At 36.1% G+C, this 23,589-nt stretch overlaps 1 protein-coding gene across 2 annotated transcripts; it reads right to left on the reverse strand.

Annotated features, from left to right (window-relative positions):
* Positions 1 to 1,772: 1,772 nt before the first annotated feature.
* ncaldb (neurocalcin delta b) lies at positions 1,773 to 22,011 on the reverse strand. 2 transcript variants are annotated; one of them, XM_055220441.2, is made up of 4 exons: positions 21,789 to 22,011; positions 9,287 to 9,683; positions 6,850 to 6,955; positions 1,773 to 5,437 (listed from the first exon to the last, which is right to left on the reverse strand). In XM_055220441.2, the coding sequence occupies exons 2-4, from the start codon at positions 9,662 to 9,664 to the stop codon at positions 5,343 to 5,345; spliced, it is 579 nt and encodes a 192-aa protein (XP_055076416.1). In that variant the 5' UTR covers positions 9,665 to 9,683; positions 21,789 to 22,011; the 3' UTR covers positions 1,773 to 5,342. The 2 variants fall into 2 exon arrangements, with proteins under 2 accessions (XP_055076416.1, XP_055076417.1); XM_055220442.2 differs by lacking the exon at positions 21,789 to 22,011 and adding an exon at positions 20,717 to 20,867.
* Positions 22,012 to 23,589: the final 1,578 nt, after the last annotated feature.

Raw genomic sequence — 23,589 nt, forward strand, 5'->3', positions numbered from 1 at the left:
AAAGGTCCTGACTTTCAAAGTAAAGGCTGTTGAAGATTTCACTTTGAGGTTTGAACATATCTACATATTTCCAGCCCAGATATTTGCATTTTCCATGTTAATAATGTACTCCATATTCCATGTCATCCAAAAAGAAATTATGTAAAAGGGCACTTTGGAAAAGAATAATTTGTAAATAAATGCATTTTTTTATATATATTATCAAGTGTTTATACGTCTTTGTAATAAGGCTGTTCTACACTGCACTGAATCCTAATAGCCAGCACATTTAATGTTCCTAGCATATTGTAATATATCTCTAAATGAATATATATATATGGACAAAATTTAGAGATTTATACAGTGGTCATATAATTAAAATATCATCAAAAAGTTGATTTATTTCACTAATTCCGTTCAAAAAGTGAAACTTGTATATTATATATTTCAATATATATATTCAATATTTCAAATGTTTATCTCTTTTAATTGGTGATTATAACTGACAACTAAGGAAATCCCAAATTCAGTCTCTCAGAAAATTAGAATATTGTGAAAAGGTTTAATATTGAAGACACCTGGTGCCACACTTTAATCAGCTAATTAACTCAAAACACATGCAAAGGCTTTAAATGGTCTCTCAGTCTAGTTCTGTAGGCTACACAATCATGGGGAAGACTGCTGGCTTGACAGTTGTCCAAAAGACAACCATTGACACCTTGCACAAGAAGGGCAAGACACAAAAGGTCATTGCAAAAGAGGCTGGCTGTGCACAGAGCTCTATGTCCAAGCACATTAATAGAGAGGCGAAGGGAAGGAAAAGATGTGGTAGATAAAAGTGTATAAGCAATATATATCTATAGAAATGTTCATTCATTCATTCTGGTTATTTGAAATATGGCTTTAAAGGACAAGTTTGGTATTTTACACTTAGAGCCTTGTTTTCAGATTGTTTATGATAAAATAGAACAGTTTTGACTGAAATTTGGACATATGATGCTGGCCTGAGAATTTTCGGGTGGTAAGGGGTGTTCACTGATATGCTCACACAAAAATCGCTGCAAAAGACGCATTCCAACAGGTTTTATCTTAGTTTTTGTCTAACTCCATTGACTTGTCTTAGATGTTCTGTGAGGTACAGTATTACTCCGCGACGGGAACGTTGTTTGTATTCTGGAAATTGGCAAAAGTGGATTATCGCCACCAACTGGGCTGGAGTGTTTATTATTTAAGTTCTCAACGGAAGAATATACGGGTGTAAGGCGTTTGGAAAAATAGGTCCACAAGTTTACAAGGAATGCTAAAACAGCTGTTGGAAAGCATCTTTTGCAGCGATTTTTGTGTAAGCATATCAGTGAACACCCCTGACCACTCGGTGAGTTTCACGTCTTTGTAAACGAAAGTTTACATTGTTCCAGTGCACCTATACACCCATTGTAGAAGTGGGAGGTGAAACACAAACACCCGAAAATTCTCAGGCCAAAAATACCGAACTTGTCCATTAATATTGATTTTAGAGTTCCAGTATATTCCAAAGGTTCCCCAATGACATCATGCTTCCAGATGTGACATCATTTTTCAAAACATGACACATGAAAATAAAAAACTAAAATGCACTGACACTGTCATGAAGGTTTACTCTCAATCACTCAACGACTGCGTAACTTTATAGATATATTTTTTTAGGTATGCATTGTGAAATTGTTCTTAAATTACTCAAAAATGTAGTCAAACATGAATGTGTGGATACGAGGCCAGTTGAAAGCCTTTGTGTTTGATGCAGTCAGATTAAACAGAGTCATATTTTTTTTCAATAAGACTTTATTCATGATAAATCAAAACAGATGCCTGTATTTATAATATCTACACTCACACAATATACAAGATACCATATAAAATCTACAAAACAATAATGACAAACATTTCATTCGACAGATAACAGTCCAAAAGAAACTGTTATGAACACTGCTTGTTATGCCATTTCTATTTAGCTGTGTTTGGCACTTGACCACATGTTGTCTTGTGCAGTTTAAATGTAAAATACCAGATGCTGTATTATGTTAATGATGGAGATTTAACAAAAAAAAGGAAATTCTTCATTGTTGTGTTGGTTTGGAATAAAGCTTTTGCATTAATTCATCTGGTCAGTTTGATATATGTGGTTTGAATCTGAGCGAGTGTGTATTTATAATCTAGATTTGCATTACACAGAAGCATGTCATCTCTTTAGCCAGTTCCCGGTGACCTAAAGTGAACTGTAACCCTGAGGACGTGTAGAAATGTATTTTTCTGAGATCTTTTCATATGCACTTTGTTGTCTCGCTATATTTATGTCACAGACTGCATGCTCTTGAGAGAAATGTACATGTCACTGCTGATCGAACACATCAGTACGTACTTACAAAGCACCAAATACAACATCACAAAAGCATTCACAGATTCATCTTGAAAACCGATACAGAAAATACATTCAGTTTGTGCAGCCCCACATTTAGTATTTGCTAAACAAGCACAATATACAATTGAAACGATTAAAAACATCCAAATCATCTCAAATCTGGAATTTAAGGATTTCAGGATTCAGTCAAATTAAAGATCATGAATCAGTCTCACATTATTTGTGTCTGCAATGCATTCTTCTTCGATTAGATTGAAAACTGATTGTACGGGCAGCACATTTACTGAATCAAGGTCTGGAAAAATGAAAAAAGGTAAACGTTGTCACTGGGACGGTACCTTTTGGTACAGATATGTACCTTTGAGGAACCAGTATGTACCTTTAAATCACCAATGTGTACCTTTGAGGTACCAATATACACCTTTTAGGTACAAAAGTGTATTTTTTAGGTACAAAAGTTAATTTTGAGAGTGTGTGATAGATAGCAGAAGTGATCCTATTGGCGTGTGTCTGACAGCAAATGTTGCAGTGATTCATTGTGCATGTGCATAGTATTGTGTGGTCTTTGCTGTTCTCACAATAGACTTTCACTGTACAAATGCGTTACTTACAACAAAAGGAAATGTCATATTTTAAAAATAACAACAGTTTTATAATAAAAAGCATTTTTGTGGTGTGGCAACTTAACCACCAAATAAAACCTTAAATAATATCTACATTTTTCTCTAACACTTGTTCATGTTCGCTCTCTTTTGAAGCAGCAAAAACAGTATTATGGTTTCTATGATGTCCTATGCATTGAGCATTAAATGTTAAAAAAAGTTTTAAAAGATCACATAAAAATCTGAGCCCAACTGTTCCTTTAAAGACCCCAAGAAATGTGAATTTAGTGGCTTTTAGTATGAGTCTGCAAGCAATGAGGTCACCTTGCAAGTGCAATACTAAAAGTTGTCAAAATGTTTTTTTTCTTTTAGCAAAGCATATTATTGTATCAAAAAAAAAGTATTACTACATTTTTGTTCAGTAATATAGTCTTCCAATAGCAAGGGTATTAATAAAACTAAAGCCTGTTGGAAATTAGGGATGCATAACGAATAATCACGATTAATCGATAGCCAAACAAAAGCTTTTGTTTACATCATATATTTGTGTGAACTGTGCACAATAACTTTGTATAGATAAATGCACACACATGCATGTATACATTTAAGAAATGTGTATATACATTAATATATTTATGTATAATTTCTATTATATATAAATACTTAATATAGGCTATATAAAAAAATTCTTAAAATTATACATTAGGGCTGCACGATTTGTGTAATTTATCCCATTGCGGTTATTCATGCTAATATTGCGATGTGCGATTATAATAAATGGTATCATGAGTCAACTTGATGGGTTTTAAGGAAAATCCACACACAGTTTAGTGATAATGCTAAAATGTGTATTTGTAAAACTAGAAATGTTTTCGTATTGCCACGTGATGTAGCAACTGCTTAGTGTCAGTAATCCTAAATCCAAAATACTGCCATACAACAGACGTAGAGGTTTTTTTAGCTACCAGATCACTGTCAACCTCCTCTGCATCCATCTTCGCTCTGGTATTTCAACGCGGCGCAAACACAAGTGACGACGCACACCACACACGTGCATGCCACACATGCACTGCCTTTTTTGTTCGTTTTTCTTTCTTTTTTTAAACAGCAAGGAAAATCATCAAACTGTTATCAGAAAGTTGGTGTTAACAAGTCCACACATGGATTTATTTAATATAATTGCAACATTTTGCTGTCATATAATTGCACAGGCTGACATTGCGATTGCGATGCGATTAATTGTGCAGCACTATTATACATGCATGTGTGCATATTTATATATACATAATTATTATGCACAGTTCACACAAATATATGATGCAAACAAAAACTTCCATTCTGCTATAGATCAATCGCGATTAATCATTATGCATCCCTATTGGAAATTTTTTAAAAAAATGTCCAGGTAAGGAGATTTCTTGGGGTCTTTATTATTTGTGACCCTGTGCGTAAAACCCAGGTTAGTGCTTTTATTAATAGCATACAAAATAAAAGTCATTTTTTGCATAAGACATGAGTGTGTGCTGTGTGTAATTATTATGTATATATATAAATACACACACATTCATGTGTGTATATATTTATTTATATTTTTATATAGTCTATATTATATATAAATGTAAACAAATTACTTATAAATAAAAATTCTGAAATGAATATATTTATGTGTGTGTGGTTAAATTATACATAATAATTCACACACATATATTATGCAAAAAAAAATCACTTTTATTTTGTATGCGATTAATCTTTGCCCAGCACTACTTATAATCTAATTTGATATTAGGAGCAGCAAAGTTTGATTTCAATCTTTGACATGACCTTACTCAGCCAATATTAAATTTATCAAGGTTATATTTTCACAGAATGCTCTTTACATTACGTAAGATTATTTGATAAAAAAACAGTAAATCACAAAAAAAAGACATGTGCTGGGTAGGGTCACAAGGACTAAGATGTCCTGCTCTCATATCATAATGCAATAAATGTTGCAAAACTAAATTTCAAGTAAAAAAAATGCCCCTCCTCAAATGATTTCTGTTCTGAATATAAATACTCAAACTTTCAAAAGCTTAAACAAGCACATAATACATCTCATCCTCCGTTAACTTTAGAGCCCTTAACTGCGTTTGTGACATTTAAGGGAGTACATTTCAGTACCGAATGTCTACAACAGGATGTGAGGTCACTTACATCACTACCTGTTGTTTGAAAAAAAGCCCTATGTGTGGATCCAGAGTGCAGCGGGACACGTGAGCACATGCTTGTAGTGTCTCTGAAAATTGTGTTAGTCACTGCTATAGTTTGATATGGAAAATGATGGTTGTGTGTTTACATAAATCCCTGTGGTAAAATCTGTTGATTCACTGGCCGGCACTGCTGGGATCACACTGCAGGAGTCGCACAATAGATGGGTCGTTCTTTGCGCCCTCTACAAACTCCTCCAATGAAAGTTTACCTGAGGGGGAACACTTGAAGTTAAAATACTTGAATACTTGAAATACTTGAAATAGTTGTGCTGTGCTGGTAACTATACCAAAGCAAGTAATGACACATTATTTTGCAAGACTTTATCAGGATCTATTTACTAAAGAGCTGTTAAAATGTACTTATATTGCTGCCGATTTGCAGCTTTTGACAACACAGATCAGATGAAGGGCTTGAGACTGTGTTGTTCCAATGTGGTTCCATCAGCCAATCAGAATAGTCATTACATCATTCATGCACCAGTGATTATTTACAATGCATTTATGGCTCAGGCTAAAAATATGCTCAGTACCCATGAGCCCTATAAATTTTCAAGGGGGTTACACCTCGGTTGTGAAACGCATTGAAATGAATGGGAATGCACGTTTCTTTCATGGCCTACTGTAAATCTCTAAATGACAGAGATTCAATGGGGGACTCTAAATGGGGGCATATTTGATAGTTGCACAAAAGCCCACTATATTTATTTATAACATTTGCATAGCATTTAGAGGCGATAGGGTGATTCTTGCGAAATTAGACTTATGAGGTGTCATGATTAAAAAAATGAATGCAAAGTAAGAGTATCAAAATAAGAAGCACACAGCATCTCTTCAAGTACTATTTTGCACATGATTTCAAATGACATCATACAAAACAATTTTTGTGGTTTTTTCCACATTTAAGGGAACATTTCTCATTACCGCAATGTGTCCATGACTGGATTTGGGTTCTTTGACATGGAAATATTTATTATTAAAAAATCTAAAAAAATAAAAAGCTTCAGTGCATGTTATACTAAAAACATTTATAGTAAAGAAACATGTGGTATTTAGTGATCATTGGTAAATGTAGAGACATAATAAGGAATATAAATGTGTCAAAGAAAAAATTTCTCATCCTCCACAACAATTTTTAATCATTGTTTAAGCCCTCTTTAAAAAATGTTGGAAGGGACATAATTTACTCTGACACTCAAGATGGCTACCAGGTAAGCAGTTCTTATTTTTTCTCTCCAGATAAAAGTTAAAAATGTTTTAGTTCTCATTACCGAAACATGAGTATGTAAATTCATATATTTAATGTAATATCATGTTGCGGTAATGATAATTTTTGATCTAAAAAAATGTAAATAATTCTATAGGAAATATTTTTTAAATCCTCTAAACATAATGGTTATAGTAATTTCATACCTTAATCTTATATGTGCAAAAACATAATTTGCTTCAAGGGCTTTTAAAAAAATGCTGGACACCTTCTAAATCTGGATTTAGTGAGAATCACCCGATAATAAAAGCCGGACATCCTCTGCATTTAGCTGAAACTCAACCTGAAATTACTCACTGGACTCAACCGTCTCAATTTCTAGCCTTGCATATACAGTAAGGGGTTATTATTACTCACCATCACGATTTGTGTCCATCTGACGGAAGATCTTTTCTGTGCGTTTCTCAGGTGTTGATTCATCCTCGGGCATCTTCATGACAGAAGATACCATTTTATAGATTGCCTGAGGGAAAAAATATCAGAGACTGACATTAGCTTCAGATTAAACAAATAATGTGCAAACTTTTACTCTAACAATTACTTTAACAGTTTAACATTAGCATATTAAAATCATACTCTTAGACGAAATAGTACACACAAATAAAAAAAAACGTTATCATTACTTTCAATATAGAATGAAGCTATTTACTATATATATATCTGTCTGCTCATCTGATGTCTGCTGGTGCCAATGGCTTAATTGTGATAGATACTTGCTTTGTTTTGACATTTAGAAAAGAACCCAGAGTAGCAGAACAGAAGCAGTCACTGCGCACCCATTTTAATGTCACATAGTGACTCAGAGAGGTAAATGGATGGACAAGTAAATTATATCTGCTCTCATGGTATTTTGATGTCAAGCCGATCAGTCTGCCCAGTGCCACACGAGCACACCTATTTAAAATACCTCCACATAACGTCATTGCTATAGAAACCAATGCAGCTATTCAGGAAAACGAAAAAGTGCAACTGGAAAACCAAGTCAATCATTCATATCAGATATGCACAAAAATCTTTTTTAAACTGTGAGCATAGTCTTAGAAAGTTGATGCAGCTAACCAATAAAAATACCTGCTTACTGCACTTTAACCAAGTGAAAATGTTAGACATAAATAATAAATTTTTAATAAAGCGCAGTTCAGTGCGTAACTTTGCATAATACAATATTATTGATTTCCCAAAAGGTCTTATAACTAAACAAAAATTACAGAAATATAATCTTGCTATGTAAACCAACTAAAACGTTCTTTCGATCCAGTAATTGTTTAAAGGTCCAGTGTGTAGATTTTTAGCAGCATCTAGCTGTGATACTGTGAATTGCAACCAACAGCTCATTCCACAGCTCACCCCTCCCTTTCGAAATGCATAGTGAAGCTACAGTAGCCACCACAGGACAAACATATCATTGTCTGAGACATCTTAGTGACAAAATGCAATATATAGAATAGTTTGTCTGCTTAGGGCTACTGAAGAAACATGACGGGGACTTCCATGTAAGGAGACCCGCGGTGTATGTATGATAAAAACGGCTCATTCTAAGGTAATAAAAACAATACAGTTCATTATGTAAGCTCTTTATACACCACTAATAATATAGTTATGTAGATTATATTGCATTTCTGTCAAGAGATCCTTACACACTGCACCTTTAATAATATGCACCTTTTCTTTGTTCTTTATTTTTCTGTAAGGACATTTGACAAGACTTTTTTAAGATGTAAAATCAATCTTTGGTGTCTCCAGAGAACATATGTCAAGTTTTAGCACAAAATATCATATAGATAATTTATTAAAACATGTTAAAATTGCCACTTTGTAGGTGTGAGCAAAAATGTGCCCTTTTTGGGTGTGTCCTTTTAAATGCAAATGAGCTGATCTCTTCACTAAATGGCAGTGTCGTGGTTGGATAGTGCAGATTAAGGGGTGGTATTATCCCCTTCTGACATCACAAGGGGAGCCAAATTTTAATTACCTATATTTTCACATGCTTTCAGAGAATGGTTTACCAAAACTAAGTTATTGGGTTTATCTTTTACACATTTTCTAGGTTTATACAAGCACTGGGGACCCAACTATAGCACTTAAACATGGAAAAGTCCGATGTCCCCTTTAACGAACCTTGCTGTATTTTTGTTTAATTCATTTTTGCACCGATGAAAGTGACTTGAATGCACCTGACGTCGTAAACACTTGGACTTGGGACTTGAACGCACCGTTTCATCAAAGATAACGATGTGCATAAAACAAACACAGAATTTTAAGACACGTAATAAATGCTTACAATGAACAGCTGTTAATTCAAAGGAAGCTACATTAATGTCCTACAATGAAAGATTACAGGTCAGACGTGCTTCATAACCAAGAGCAACACAACAAACCAAAAACCAAAAATGCAAAACCCCAGCTAATTGTAACAATTGTCAATAATATTAATTACGTAATTGATGTTAAGTACATAGGACAAATGAGATTTCACACAGTATGGGAATCAAATTTGTGCCAAAAAAAGGACACATTTTCAAGAAAAACAGAAATATGCAATAAGTAAGAATGTCAAACACTTAAATCAATGGCAAACATTTTACGTGGCTTTCAAATTAACCTCAAATAAAACATTTTCGAGTGAGATTTGGATTGGCAGATCATGAAGTGTAGACTTCAACGAAGCCAGACTTCACTACCAAATTTCAGCATTGTGCTTTTACGAAAAACATTAAACCAGTGCTCAGTGTCATCTCAAATGTTTCATTTCAACAGAGCATCATCACTAAAGCTCATAATTACACACACATACCTGTACAATCTCTAGCATTTCCGCTTTGCTTATGTATCCGTTGCCGTCCAGATCATACATGCTGAAAGCCCACTTCAGCTTTTGGTCTAAACGTCCCCGTGACGTAACGCTCAGGGCTATGATGAACTCTCTGAAGTCTATTGTTCCATCTCCATTGGCGTCGAAGGTTCGGAAGACGTGTTCCGCAAACTTTGACGCATCTCCATAGGGAAAGAAATTGCCATAGATCTTCTTAAATTCCTCCATGGTGAGCGCGCCACTGGGACAGTCCCGCAGGAAACCTTTGTACCACTCCTGAATCTCTTGCTCGGTGAAGTCTGTGTTCTCCAACAGGTCCTGTATCACCTCGGGACGGAGCTTGCTGTTCTGCTTGCCCATGTTGACGGTCGGGTTTCACCTAGAGATGAGAAAAAAGTATTTTACAGTAAATAAATATATTACATCTAACCAGACCATTAGCAATTGTAAAGTATACTTATCTTTAAAATTGGGGATCAGACATTTAAGTGAAGGAGCAACAACAGAATGCATCACAGAAAAAAAAACAAATTTTAACTGGAGATGCACCGATAGTAAAGTTTTCCTTCTATACCCATAGCTGATTATTCAAACTGATATCTGATAAAATAGCTATTTGAGAGATTATTATTAAAGCAATTATTATCATTTATGCATGATTTCTTCTGCTTTCCCCACAAAATATTTTTTGTCTCTTCTGACTGGGTGGACCATGCCGTCAATCTGAGTGGGCCAGTGCCACCCTGGCCCGCCACTGCTATAAACTCCAAATTGCCTGATCTACGCTATCCATAATATTGTAACTCTATGCTTTTACTGTATGCCAGTAACTGTTTCTCATGTTGGGACTAAGATGATACATAACTTACAACATAGATCTGAACTCGTCTGAGTCTTCTAAGCTTTAAAAGCATTTGCTTAACAATATATAAGCAGTCATTAGGATTCCTGTAACTCATTTGGGAAAGCGCAAATATCGTCGGTCAAACCCAGGGAAGACACGTTTGTAAAATGCATAAATGTAAATGTCAAATGCAAAAAGACACAGTTTGTTTGAGCCTGTCTGTGTGAACGTATCACTTACACACAACACACTGTGTATTTGACACATATCTAAAACTTGTCTTACTTTTCCCATGTGTCAACTGAACTTTCCACTGGTAGACCACAGTGATGCTTTCACCTGCTGCAGTATGTTTGTGAGTGTGCGCACGTGTGTGTGTGTGTGTGTGTGTGTGTGTGTGGCTGCACAACAATCATTTCCTGATGCAAATATCATTCTTTGAGTGTGCACGCAGTACCATACAGCCACAGTAAAAATGATCCTAGAGCTCATATTAGATTCAATCCATCAAACATGAACTTGGATCAGTTTGATGAAGTGATTTTTAAACTTTCTGTACTTGTAATTTTATATATGGGTGATTCTCACGAAACCATTGAAACACCACGGCACAAATGATTTTAGCTTTAAAATGTGTAATATAGTAACATTAAAAAGCATCAGAATTAACACAATACTGTGTTCTACCTTGTACAATGTGTGATTTCAACATAAGAATTTATTCATTTTCTGCTGAAATTCTCATTACCGCAATGTGTCCGGCTGTGTTTGAACATGCGTTATGTTGTAATTTAATCAAATTAACACAAAAATATTAAGAAAAAAAATAAATGGATGTTTTGCTAGACTACTTTAGATGACAGAAAAAATATTTACTGAATATTCATGTATAATAATAATGAAGAAAAATTAGGAAAATGATGTGTCCATGCCTGATGTTCTCATCCTCCGCAACACTTTTTGAGAACAGTTTAAGCACACATACAGAATTTTAATAAAGTTTGATTTTGAGTGACCAAGCACATGGACCAGTTACTTCAAGACGATCATTTTTTTACAATTAATTTGAAATATTGTCTTGTCAGAATGCTTACACGACATTTTGATTATCATTACCGCAACAGATGCTTAGAAGCATAATATTTTGATTTTAAATGCATGTGCAGAATCTCCAAATTATGTTCTTTCAGGTTTGTCATGTCATTTTGAAAATATGTCAGTGTTGATGTTTTCTGACTGTTGCGGTAATGAGATTTTTTAGGACTAATTTTTTTAATTATGTTACAAAAAGTGTTCAATGATAAGTAAAAGTTTTTAAATTAATGTTCCCATTTACTCCAGACTTTGTTTTTCAATGTCTGGTGGGAAAAAAAGTAAATTTAAGCAATTTTTACATTTTCATGCTTGACATTTTTAAAACCAAGTTTTCGTGAGAATCACCCGTATATATATATATATATACACATATATACATATTATATATATATATCTTTTAAAAGTAAGTTTTTCTGACAAATGGTACTTTCCCCCCTGCTCTCCCCCATCTTAAAATGACACCATGTATATATATAGTGATATATATATATATATACTGTGTATATATATATATATATATATATATATATATCACTATATATATACATGGTGTCATTTTAAGATGGGGGAGAGCAGGGGCGAAAGTACCATTTGTCAGAAAAACTTACTTTTAAAAGATGATGTTTATTCTTTAGAAAAGCAACAGGGGTGAAGGTCACAGGAATGACCAATTTTATCATTTCAATTCATGTTACAAAGCTTCTGGTCAACGTTCAGGTCAGAATTTAATGCTGGATATTAGGGATGCACCGAATCCAGGATTCGGATTTGGCCGAATACTGGGCTTTTTGACGAGGTTCGGCCGAATCTTAGATTTTTTTTCCACCGAACCAAACCCTAGGCTTGCGCTATGCTGGTCGACATCACGCGACCGTTGATTACACACATCGGGTGCTGAGGTGGAGATAAGCTTTTTTTTACGGTGAGCCTTAGAGGCGGTTCACATTTTGTGGACGCACCTGGAAAAAACTAGCGCACCGCATCGCTTTCATTATGCATAGGCTTATGGTAATTGTCAAAATATTTTTTCCTCTTGTCATCCTGGCATAATGTTGCCTATCCTTTTTTTACAGTTAAAATCAAATAAAATGAAAAATACACTGCTGTGGACATTGTTGACTTCATTAATTTGTTTTACAGTGTTAATGGAATAAGGATGCAAGTAGGATTCGGTATTCGGCCGAACCCAAAAAATCTCGATTCGGTGCATCCCTACTAGATATTAATGCTTAATATAATGTAGATATTATTCAATTAGCAGATGTTCACAACACAAAATCATGGTAACAAAACTTACATATTAAGATTGTCCACTATATATCAGACACAAAAACCTAGAGACACTTCAATCTAAAAAGATAGAAAAGGCAAGCTTTTATATCCATATATCCAATTTTGCTATATACTCTTATATAGCAAAAGGCATTTGGACACAACCATGTCCACCGGGATGAGAGCGAGGACAGAGAAACCCTCTGCGATGGGGGCGAAAAAATAACATTCATAGAGATGAAGCGATGGAGAAATTGAACCTCCTCTTGTAAACAGGAAGCAGTTCATCAGTTCGCCTTTCAATGTTCATCACGTAGCAAATGTGACCATCAACCTCACACTATATATAGCATCTACTTTAAAAACCCTTTTGATTAAAAAGTTTAGCTAGAAATGAGGAACAGTTCAAAATCTTCCTCTATCACATCCACTGTGTGCATGTTTATCCGGAAGCTGTCAGTCACAGATGGTGAGAAAGCTTTGAAGTTAAAACCAGGCCAATGAATGTCAACTGAAAAGTTTGGAGGATGTTATTCAGAGCAGTTCAAGTGTTTTCTTTACGCTTTAAATAGTTTCTGTAAGAAAGACTAAATGCCATGTTAGTTCTACACATTTTCCAGCCCCTCCATATTTAACCACACCTAAATCCACTTTATCACCTCATTAGTAGAGACTTCAGGATGGGACATAATGGGGTCAGATGTGGAAGACATACAAAATGTGCACTGTTGGTGTATCCAATAAAAAGGTTTTACGCTGTAAAGGTACATGTCCACGTACCTAAATGGTACATAGGACCTTTACAAAGGATACCACCCCAGTGACAGCTTTTAAAGGTCTTTTCACTGCAGTACAATGTGAAATCTTTAAAGCCATTACGTTAAATATCTGAAACCATTCCCCAAACCACTGTTGTAAAAACATATTGTTTTGGTTTCAATGCATGAGGCAAGACCGAGTCCCTGCTGAAATGTTGCATCTCCTCTAAGACCCCTTCATCCCCTCCATTCTAAGCTCTATAGCCCATAAACAACAGAGCGAATTATCCCCAGCAAGCTATTATTCCACCTCTGTGGATGGTGCATGTCATGAAATGGTCAATATCAAACAGAGTATAATTACTTAATGGATATGCGACATTTGTATTACATCGCAGCGGGTTGTCATGGTAACAGACAGTCTAATCTTGACGTTATTCAGGCACAAAAAACATCAGTCGCATTTGATGCAACTTGCTATCAATGTGTCATTGTCCAGCAATGGAAGTGCTTGATAAAACCAACAAAAAAGGACAAATCATTATCACACACGGCTTTATGGCGCAGACAGCCATGGACTCAGAAACGAAATGTTTTATTAACTCTTTCACCGCCAGCGTTTTTTAAAGTTGCCAGCCAGCGTTTTTCATGATTTTCACAAAAGTTTAATGCCTTCCAGAAAATGTTCTTCAAATATATAAACATACAATATACCAAATAAAAGAACAGACCCTCTGCTTTCAAACAAAAAAAAACCCGTTTCATCCTACCTTCAGTAGTTCTTTTGTAATCAGCTTTTGAATATGGGTAGGTTTCTGCAAAAACACCAAATTTTGAGCAAAAAGCAGAGATAATTCCATTTTTGTGACGGACTTTTCATAGAGATCCCATTCAGAGCTAACTTTAAAACAGACACGGACATGCAGCAGCTTGCCATAGGGTAATACTTCCGGTTTTAAAAAGTTGCGGACCTAGTGGATAATAGCGGTATTGCGGAAAGACGGAAATACTTGTCATTGGCGGGAAAGCGTTTTCTCTTCATTGACGAGATATCTCGTCAATGACGGGGAAAGAGTTAACCAATCAATAAACTAAGTGGAGAAAAATGTGTCATTTTTTACACGTACGAGAGGGTCCGCGTACAGTGTGTGCACACTGACAGATTTTCGAAACCTTACATTACATACAAAACCCCGCCCACCCGTCAATCAACGGGAGACGCTAGAACTTATAAACATTCACATCACACGACAGCTTTGTTTGTTTAATTTCAAAACTCAACAATGGCACGAATGAAGAAGTGTGTTTTTGGATGTAAGGAGAAAAAATCCAACCTTATGAAAACAGTGGATATCGTTTATTACCCGGGGTAGCAGCGGAGTTTTGCGTGTGTGTTTGATGCGCTGGATTTTCCCAACCGGGTCACGAGTTGCACGCGGTAAGTAAGACTTCTGTCTTATGTTTGAAATATGCGCATGCATATTATATAAATGACACGAACATGTAGTGAATCATAAGTTAAAACAGTGTTGTATAGTGTTGCATGACTCGTACTCGCTCCACCCGCGGTAGTAACTCCTTCTTCTTCATTTTTTCGTACGTTATCAAAAAGATTCGGTAAAGCTAATCTTTCTTTTATAAATCTGATTAAACTAAAGACTCTTTTGAGATATAAAGGATGTCATACTACTCTATAGGCACTCCAGATTAACATCAGAAATGCAGAAACAGCGTGTGTTACGTGAGCTTTAAGCTTCAAAAACGATCTTCAGAAACCAATGGGTGACGTCACGGACACTACATCCATCTTTTTTTTACAGTCTATGGTGTACACCAGTGTTGCCAGATGTACAATGATTATCGTATTTGTACCACCATTTTCAATAATGAAAAAATCCAATAATATATGATAATTTCCACATCTTGTGACCCTTCAAATGGTTGTTGTCATCATACGGCTTCTATCCTTATTGATCTATCTGTTGAACGTCTACATCATAATTATGAGGAAAATGCAAATGCATGTAACGCATCTCTTGGTTTTGGCTAGAAGGGATACAGCTACAACATCATGAGATGTTGGGTTTAGGGTTACGCTTGGGGTAGGATTAGGATAAGGATAAAAACAGCGTTAATTCGGCGAGATTTCAGCAGTTGCAATTTCCCTTCTTGACACATCTCTCATCTTAATTTATGTCTTCTCGGCCAATCATCGTTACGAATGATTTAATGACTTTTTCCCATTGTTTTGACTCTCCAAATAAGGTACACTTAGGGCGGTTTCACATTTGGTGCGATTGCCTGGTCCGAACCCGAGTTCGATTGCTCCCCCCTCCCCATGCCCCCCATGGACTGTGTTCACATATTATTTTTGCATCCGAACCGCGGTACGCTTGCATCATCTAGCTGCAGCCGGCGCATACTCATGTTGCTTGGCAACCGCTGCAAACGAGAAGACGACAAGCGTGATTGACGAACTGCAAGCAGAGAAATTATTTCTGAATGCCTCCGCAAAATTGACATCGGCGGACAGCCCGTTGTAGTCGAAACGACTTTAGTATATTTGCGGCAGACAGACGCAAGTGCGTTTCTGTATTACTTCTTTGAAAACAAAACCAAAGGTTTAAAAAAAATAAGAACAAAAGTCAAGCAAGCATTCTATGCATTTTGTTGTCAAGGTAAGTGCACGCACACACACCTCTGTTTTGGTATCTTAGTGGGGACATTCCACATAATACGTAATTAACAGCGGTTCACTTCCGCGATTTGGTACGATTGCGCTCACATCAGCAGCGTACTGTTCTCGAGTTCACATGAACCTGACCCCAGACCACCCTTTTTAAGCGGACTTTAGTACATTTCGCGGGTGCGCACCCGAGATCGGAAGAAAGCGTTCACATCATCCAAATGTACCGAACTCTGACATCGAACCCGGGTGCGCACCAAAAGTGCTAATGTGAAAATGCCCTTAGTAACGTAACACTGGGAAAGTCTACAGGCTATCAAAAGTTGTTTGTCTAAATAAAATAGCTGTATTATGCACATTTGTGTACAAAAAAATTCTTCCAAATACCATAATTTTGAGTTTCTGGTACGATACTTGGATATTTCCAATCTGGCAACACTGGTGTACACGTATGAGTCAAATAAACTATACTTTGCAAAGCTGTAATATCACACACCTGTACACAGTAAGCCACGTGGGGTATTATTAATGAAAAGCTCAGATGCAAAAGCCGCTAAACGCCACTTCAAAAAACGAGATAATGATACTGACGGAATGCTGTTAGCATGTACTATACATTCCCAGTCCCATGATATTGCGATTGCTAGTGCAAAGTTTTAGATATCATCACCTCTGATCTCAACTGAGGACAACCCGTGTTCTTGAAAACCTGAGCTTATCGTGTATTTATAAAGCAGAGCTGCTGGCCTGTGGGTTTAGTGATGTTCTTGGACTTTCTATTACCAGGGTCAACAGCTCAAAGATCTTTGTCTCAAATTAACCCTAAGACTCTTAGCGTCTTCAAAAGCACCCTGGTGACGTCATGCTTACATAACATCAGGCCGGCAGACCGATTTGACCGTGTGGTGTTGCAGGTGGACACAAATTACTGATGTCCTAAGAATGATGGATGAACAGGTGACTGTGGTAATATCATACTCTCCAAACAGTCATACATCTGTTTCCAACAACAACAACTAATGCTGAACATTAGCGTCATGCTAACATCCATAAGTCATTTAGTCCAAAGATTTAAACATAACTAAAGCTGACCGAGGATGACCTACAGTATACAAAAGGTAATAATTAAAGTTAGTATACAGCTGAATTTTACAGTTCGGTATTAAAGCCTCTTTTACGATTACAATTAAAAGCCACTTTTAATTCATGTGGACATTGGAGAAATTTCAGGAAACAACAGGGAATGTCGCAAGCCAGATTCAAACTTACACTGCCCAGATGAGCATCAGTGTGCTTACGTGATATTAAAGTCTATTTTTATTTCTTCTTAAAGCATCGCCAGACTTCGCCAGCGTGACTTGCTGAGCAAATGACTAAACCAAATTCTTTGCTTAATCTATGATTTGTGTCTAAGGCCTATAACAAAAACATGTGGTATGATTTTTTTACATACCATTTAAGAACGTGCTTAGATGGATGGACAAACAAATGATGAGGATTTTACTACCGGAAGGTGTGTGTCACGTAAAAGCCTGATATTTCCCACACCCCTTAAAACCACATGATGTCACGGGCCCAAAAACCCAAACTGCTAAGCTAAAATATGACAATGGAAAATGTCAATGCTGTGTTCGTCTTTGTGAGTGGGCCTGATGTGGTCACAGAACGAACGTGTGCAAAGCTGTCGTCACTTTCAAAATCAAAAGACAAGATTTTAATTTGTGTATAATGCATACAATGTTGCATGAATCAGTGGGGATTTTTAGTTTATGCACGCCTTTACAGAATCAATACATATCTGCTTAATTTACTCGTAAAATAACCCATGACCCACGAATATATCATGACCTTTGCAAAGACTTTTGGTTTTAGTGGCCACACAGTTGGTACCAAGTGTTTACCTCAATCGACATTTGCCATGTGTGCCATACAAGTCTATCAAAATAACACATCATTTATTTGTAACCATTGGTTTTATCAGTGTGTTTTTGTAACTTTGAAACGTATAAATTGTGAAAGGAAGCTACCTTCAAATAGCTTATCCTTATTTCAGAGAGACAATGACAGTTATTTAGATATAAGGTGAATGTAATATCTGAAGAGAGATAAATGTTCAATTTCAATTTTCGTGGCCATAATATGGTTTAAAAGACATTATGGTACTGATATATATCTCTATATAGGCATATAAATACTCACACTGTCTTCTTGTACTTGTAAGATTAACTCAAGGGCCTGTCGAGTTAATCTAAAGCTATAAGATTTAAATATAGACTGTTGTGTAAGCACTAAATATCTTATAGGAATAGATGATGAAGGAACAGCAGCAGGATTACAATAGTAACATATAAAACAAAGAAAATCAATTTTTATATTGCACAGTAATACGATTTAAAGAGCCAAGTTATAAATGACAGGTTTGACCTCCGCTGACAGCTTTGCTCTCACAATTTGTTTCAAAACCCAATGAAACACTATAAATGGATGTTCAAAATAACATATACATAATAAAGTATATGTAATAAAGTGGTAAATGTTGATGCACTTAAACTATACTGTAAATGGGGAAATTCAACACACTGTAAAAAGTGTTTCTGTGCCTTAGTAGATTTAACTAAATAAAATGAGTTACAATTGTATTTTTTTATCAAAATATGAGTTAAAATAACATAATAATTTGAATAATTTGAGTAATTCTAAATGAACACATTATTGAGTAAATTCAACTTCATTTTATCATATATAATCCACTTAAATTTGTAAGACGGAAATTAACGTAATAATTTTGTGTTGAAACTACGTTATTTTATTATTAAACATAACTAACTAGGCAGTGGACTCGTAGTTCCCAGCATGCTTTGCACGGGGCTGCATTTGGATATTATAATTTGAATTTGAACTCTATTTTTTTGTTTGTAACTAAAAAGAAAGACTTGTTAGTTTTTAATGTTAATTAATCTTCAAGATTTGGAAGTTTCTGTTTCTTCTTTTGAGTTTTGTAGTTACCATTGTTCAGAAGACTTTACAGCTGCCCAAAACGAAATTGGGTGGGCGCATTGATTGAATAAACAATTCGTGCCCTCATCTCACAGAAATATGAAGTCTAAATCAATGTTTATGGAAACAACAACAAACCATAAAAAAGTTACCTGTACCAAGAAAAGTAAATTAAACTAACAAAGTAATACTAGAACTATTAGTTAACTAAACTTAATTTTGTTGCATTTGTAAGTAATATTACAGTGTTTATTATACTTGCAAGTTGACTCAACCTAAAACTTCCCATGCAATCACTTGCATGTTAGATCTAGTTATTACTTAAAGTAGCTATAAATATCAGAATGTCACAAAAAGTTACCTTAACTATTTTCATTCTGACAAAGAGTTGTTTTTAAAAAAACTTTCCTGACTTTCTTAAATATTTAAGTTAAAACAACTTGAATTAATAAGTCATTTCAACTTATTTTTACTTTAGTTGCTATAAATTATAAAAATAAAGTTGTAAGCCCGTTATTTTTTTATTTATGCAAACTCCTCACTAGTCAAGAAAGTTGAAATTACTTATTAATTCAAGTTGTTTAAACTTAAAATGTATCTGCAACAGTGCAGGTAAATTTTTAGTTTTAATTCGCTGCCTTAACTATAATCGTCGACATCTACAATCAGCATTAATTCCTAGTTAACTATCCTTGCCTAACCCTGACACAATCCTCAATCCTAATCTGAGAAAGGCGCCGACCGCCATCACGAGAAACATGCGGCGACTGAATTCTGGAACATACTTTTAGTGTAAATATTTGTTAAGCTCTTATTTTTAGAAACGGCCTTAGAAGAGGTTTACTCTCCCAGTTTGACATCATCATCAATTCCAGCAGAAGTTATGTGACACTTCACACTGTCAAAACAAATAAGAAATTATCTCACAGATTGCAAACCGAATGTAAAGGGACTCGGGCGTGAAATGAACGTGGCTCTGAAGCCTCATTACTGTTCTGCCCTGCCACCGCTGAACGTGTTTACTTTGGCTTATCACTGGAGTGATAAATTGTTTCCTTAACAGATAATGTAGCCTCATTAAAAATACATACAGTCCTAACAAGATAAAGGCATTTAGTTGAACACCACACACATTTGCAGTCCACTGGGTCGGCATCACACTTCACTAAACTAAAAAACAATCAAAGGCCCGACTGAAAACGCGATGAAGCTTCTCTATGTGAGTCAAACTATAGTACACACGATTCCTTCAGCTTTACTGTGAGAATATGAAGAGTTTGAAATAGCTTAAATTTTAAAACTGATCTGGCAACCATCAATCCACCAAGTCTATACTTTTACTGTTTTGAGAAGACATTAATGGATCGCATTGACTTCATTCCCATAAAGCCACCATATATTTCACTTTTTCTTAAAAAATATATTTGGTTTGGTTTTAGAATAAGAGACCACTTAGACACAGCATTAGAAAAAAATGAAAAAGGTTTGTCACCAGTATACGAGATATATTATATACAGTTTATAAATGTATAAGATGTAAGTTTAGTTGCTATAACCAGTCAGTGTTTCTTTTACACCTTAGCACACTTATAGTAGTACAGCAGTACAACAAGTGATTATTTTAAGGACAAATAAGTCACACAATTATTTTGAGGTCAGGAAACTACATACAAGTAAACTATAAACATTTTAAATAGTATTAATTATAGTATGTCATGCTTATCTTCCCACACGCAGATTAGTTGTCACCCATTACCCACCTTGACATAAATCATGCAATTGGGCTTCACCCGTTTCCTTTTCTGTGAGGTTGTCCGCTTTCTCTCTTCTGTACTGTAAATGTCACTAAAGTTTAGATGTTTCAGTTTTTCACAGATCAGAAACTCCCCTCTCTTATTCTAAATCTCTCTCTCTCTCTCTCTCTCTCTCGCTTACTCTTTCTCTCTGGGGCTTTAAGCACTATCACCATGCACAGCCTCTCTATTTCCACATCCCTATAGACTGTCAAAATTTTCCAAGCGCCCACATGTTTCCTTTTAGACGGATTGTGGGCCAAAACTCAATCTGAACAGATGTCTTAGTTTTTTAATGTCTCTGAACAGCCTGTCATCTACGTCATGGCACAACCTAAATGCATGCTGCAACAATGCGACAAGGAAAAAAGTCTCGACTTCCTGCAACCTGAGCTGTTTTGTTAAATGTTTTGAAAGTGCGTCCATGAACATTAACTGTAAAAACAGGAGTATATCCTATTGCATATTGTGTTGTACACGCAACCTTTAAATGAGAACTAAGAATTAAGTTAATGACGTTAGGTTTAAACCAAATGGTTTATTTCCTCTTTGACATAAATCCGTGTGAATTTGTCAAAACTATAGCTGTTTTAACTTGGAAACATTTGCATGCAGAAAAGGTTGCAAATATGTTGCAGTATGACGTTTCTTCTCACAGCGCATTCGTGTTTTGAGCGCGTAAAGCGGTCGTTACGGCACATAATAGTGGATAATATATTGTTTTAGGTAAATAAAGGTTTGTCCTCAGGAATCTTCTATGACTTTCTGTTCCAGGATTTATCCAAAGCAAACCTATAGGTCCAATTCTGGCACAATGTCAGATACTCTTCCAGAGAGTTGAATTAAACCCGGGTGCTCTCGTATCCTCTTCACTTTTACAGTACAGTTGCTCCGCTGTACCGCAACATTTTGCTTTCATTCGTCCAAGTTTTAATAATCTCTGTATCTTTTCAATATAATCTTCCTGTTTCTCAGGCGAGGCTGTCAGGTAATAGCACCTTTCCCGTGACAGTTTTTAGAGAAAAGAAACCGTACTCACCTCAGGCGGTTGTTCTGGTGCTGTGCTGTCAAATTTTAAATGTCCATAACCCGTGGAGCTCTAAAGGGAAGAGGCGTTGAGCGGCCTCGGTGATGAGAAGCAGCCGCAGGTGTCAAGAACTTTGTGCTTTGATGCGACCAAGCAGCAGCTCAGAGAAACTCCACGAGACTCAGTGCGAGCGATTCACCCGCAGCACCAGCACACTGCTTCTCATGCTGACGTCAAAGCTGCTGATCACATGATTGGTCTGAAAAGCCAATAGGCTTGTTCGACTTCACGCGGCGCCGCAAGAAACGACAGGTGGATAACGTCAAAGTACCGCGAGAACGGTTCGAGAAAGTCTAATTTCGTCTCGCTCTCGCGGGAGTTTGACGTCATCCACCTGGAGTCGAACAAGCGTTTGAGAGCCAGTGTTGCCCTGGCAACAGGAACTCAGCGTCGACTCTTCCTGTCACTTCTTGATTACTTTTTAATAATGCAGAAAAATGAAACTTAAACTTAAAATTTAATCATATGTATAGAAATAATACAAAGCTGTCACATTTGTACTATATTTATGCAACAATCTGGATACTTCTGCATACTTTCTAGACACTGTCTTGATCACATTGTTATGCACCTGATAGGGAGAGTGTGCCAGCGAATGAGCACCTGAACAGATGTCCTCACATTGGCGGCCATGCTTTACTTAAGCAGATTAAAATGAAGTCAAAGCCTCTCCTCATTAGCCTTAACGTACAGACACTTTTCTAAAGCTGCATGCTGAGTCAGTCATCTGCAGATGCAAAGTCTGCACATGCACTCACGTTACAGAGAGCGATGAGTGCATTATAATAAAACAGGTGCATATGCAAAAGGCATGTAATGCAATCTTATCCAGATATCCAGGGTTTGATTTGCAAGCACAATGCATGAAACGTAATACACCATGATGTTTCTTTCATAATTGATGATGCTTATGGAGTCTAATGGTATTCGTATGCCAGTGGAAAGGACTTTTTTAATTCTTAGCTATTTGTGCAAAGTCAATTTTGTAGTAAATGGAAAAATTAAGACATGCATTAAGAGGAATTTTAAACAGAATGTATTATGATAACACATAAAAGCCAATGCAAAATGCAGTTCCATAGATTTTTGCATAGATAAATATCTTTAAAATGACTTTGAAATTATGTGGTTCTGGTCATAACAAAGAATTCTTTTGACTCAAACTTTGGTATCTTCTTCGTGTCATCATCTTCTTAAAAATTTCTACACACAAGTCTCAATTTGATCCCTATTTAACCTGTTGGGGAGCATTAAATGAGATATTGAAGATCGGTTTATACATTCCTAAGGAATTTGACTCTCAGTTAGATAAGATGATATATGGATAAATACTGGCTTTGTCCATCTTGTAATGTTCCCCCAGCTGGCTCTGAGCCGGCATCTCTGTCAGCCGGTCCATGCAGGGCCACGGCTCTTATCTTCAGATAAAATCAGCTTTTGCCTGGACAGCGAGAGCTCTATGAGAAGGCCGAGCTCTCTGTGTGATTATCTGTTACCTAACCGCAAGCTTACACCCCACGGGCGTGAGGAGCTGCTATTTCAGTCAGAGGTGAGGTGTTGTTTAGGCTTCTCTCTTCAACTACAGAATGGTGCCTATGACTGTGTGTGTATGTGTGCAGGTTTGCCCTTTGCTCACTTTGTCCTAAAGACAAGGCTTTGGAGGATTAATCCTGTGAAGACATTTGAAGACATCAGTTCATGTGGGTCTTGCAGTGTCAGCAAAAAAGTGACATCAACACTGGGAGGACTTCCT

This window comes from Misgurnus anguillicaudatus, chromosome 20 (assembly GCF_027580225.2).
Source record: "Misgurnus anguillicaudatus chromosome 20, ASM2758022v2, whole genome shotgun sequence".
Lineage (NCBI taxonomy): Eukaryota > Metazoa > Chordata > Actinopteri > Cypriniformes > Cobitidae > Misgurnus > Misgurnus anguillicaudatus.

Excerpts from the sequence above, each read along its gene's own strand:
- ncaldb (XM_055220441.2), bottom strand. The coding sequence starts at position 9,664 with ATGGGCAAGCAGAACAGCAAGCTCCGTCCCGAGGTGATACAGGACCTG. Across the intron at positions 6,956-9,286 it reads AAATGCTAGAGATTGTACAG|GCAATCTATAAAATGGTATC; the intron begins GTATGTGTGTGT and ends TTTTTCCCTCAG. Across the intron at positions 5,438-6,849 it reads GATGGACACAAATCGTGATG|GTAAACTTTCATTGGAGGAG; the intron begins GTGAGTAATAAT and ends GTTCCCCCTCAG.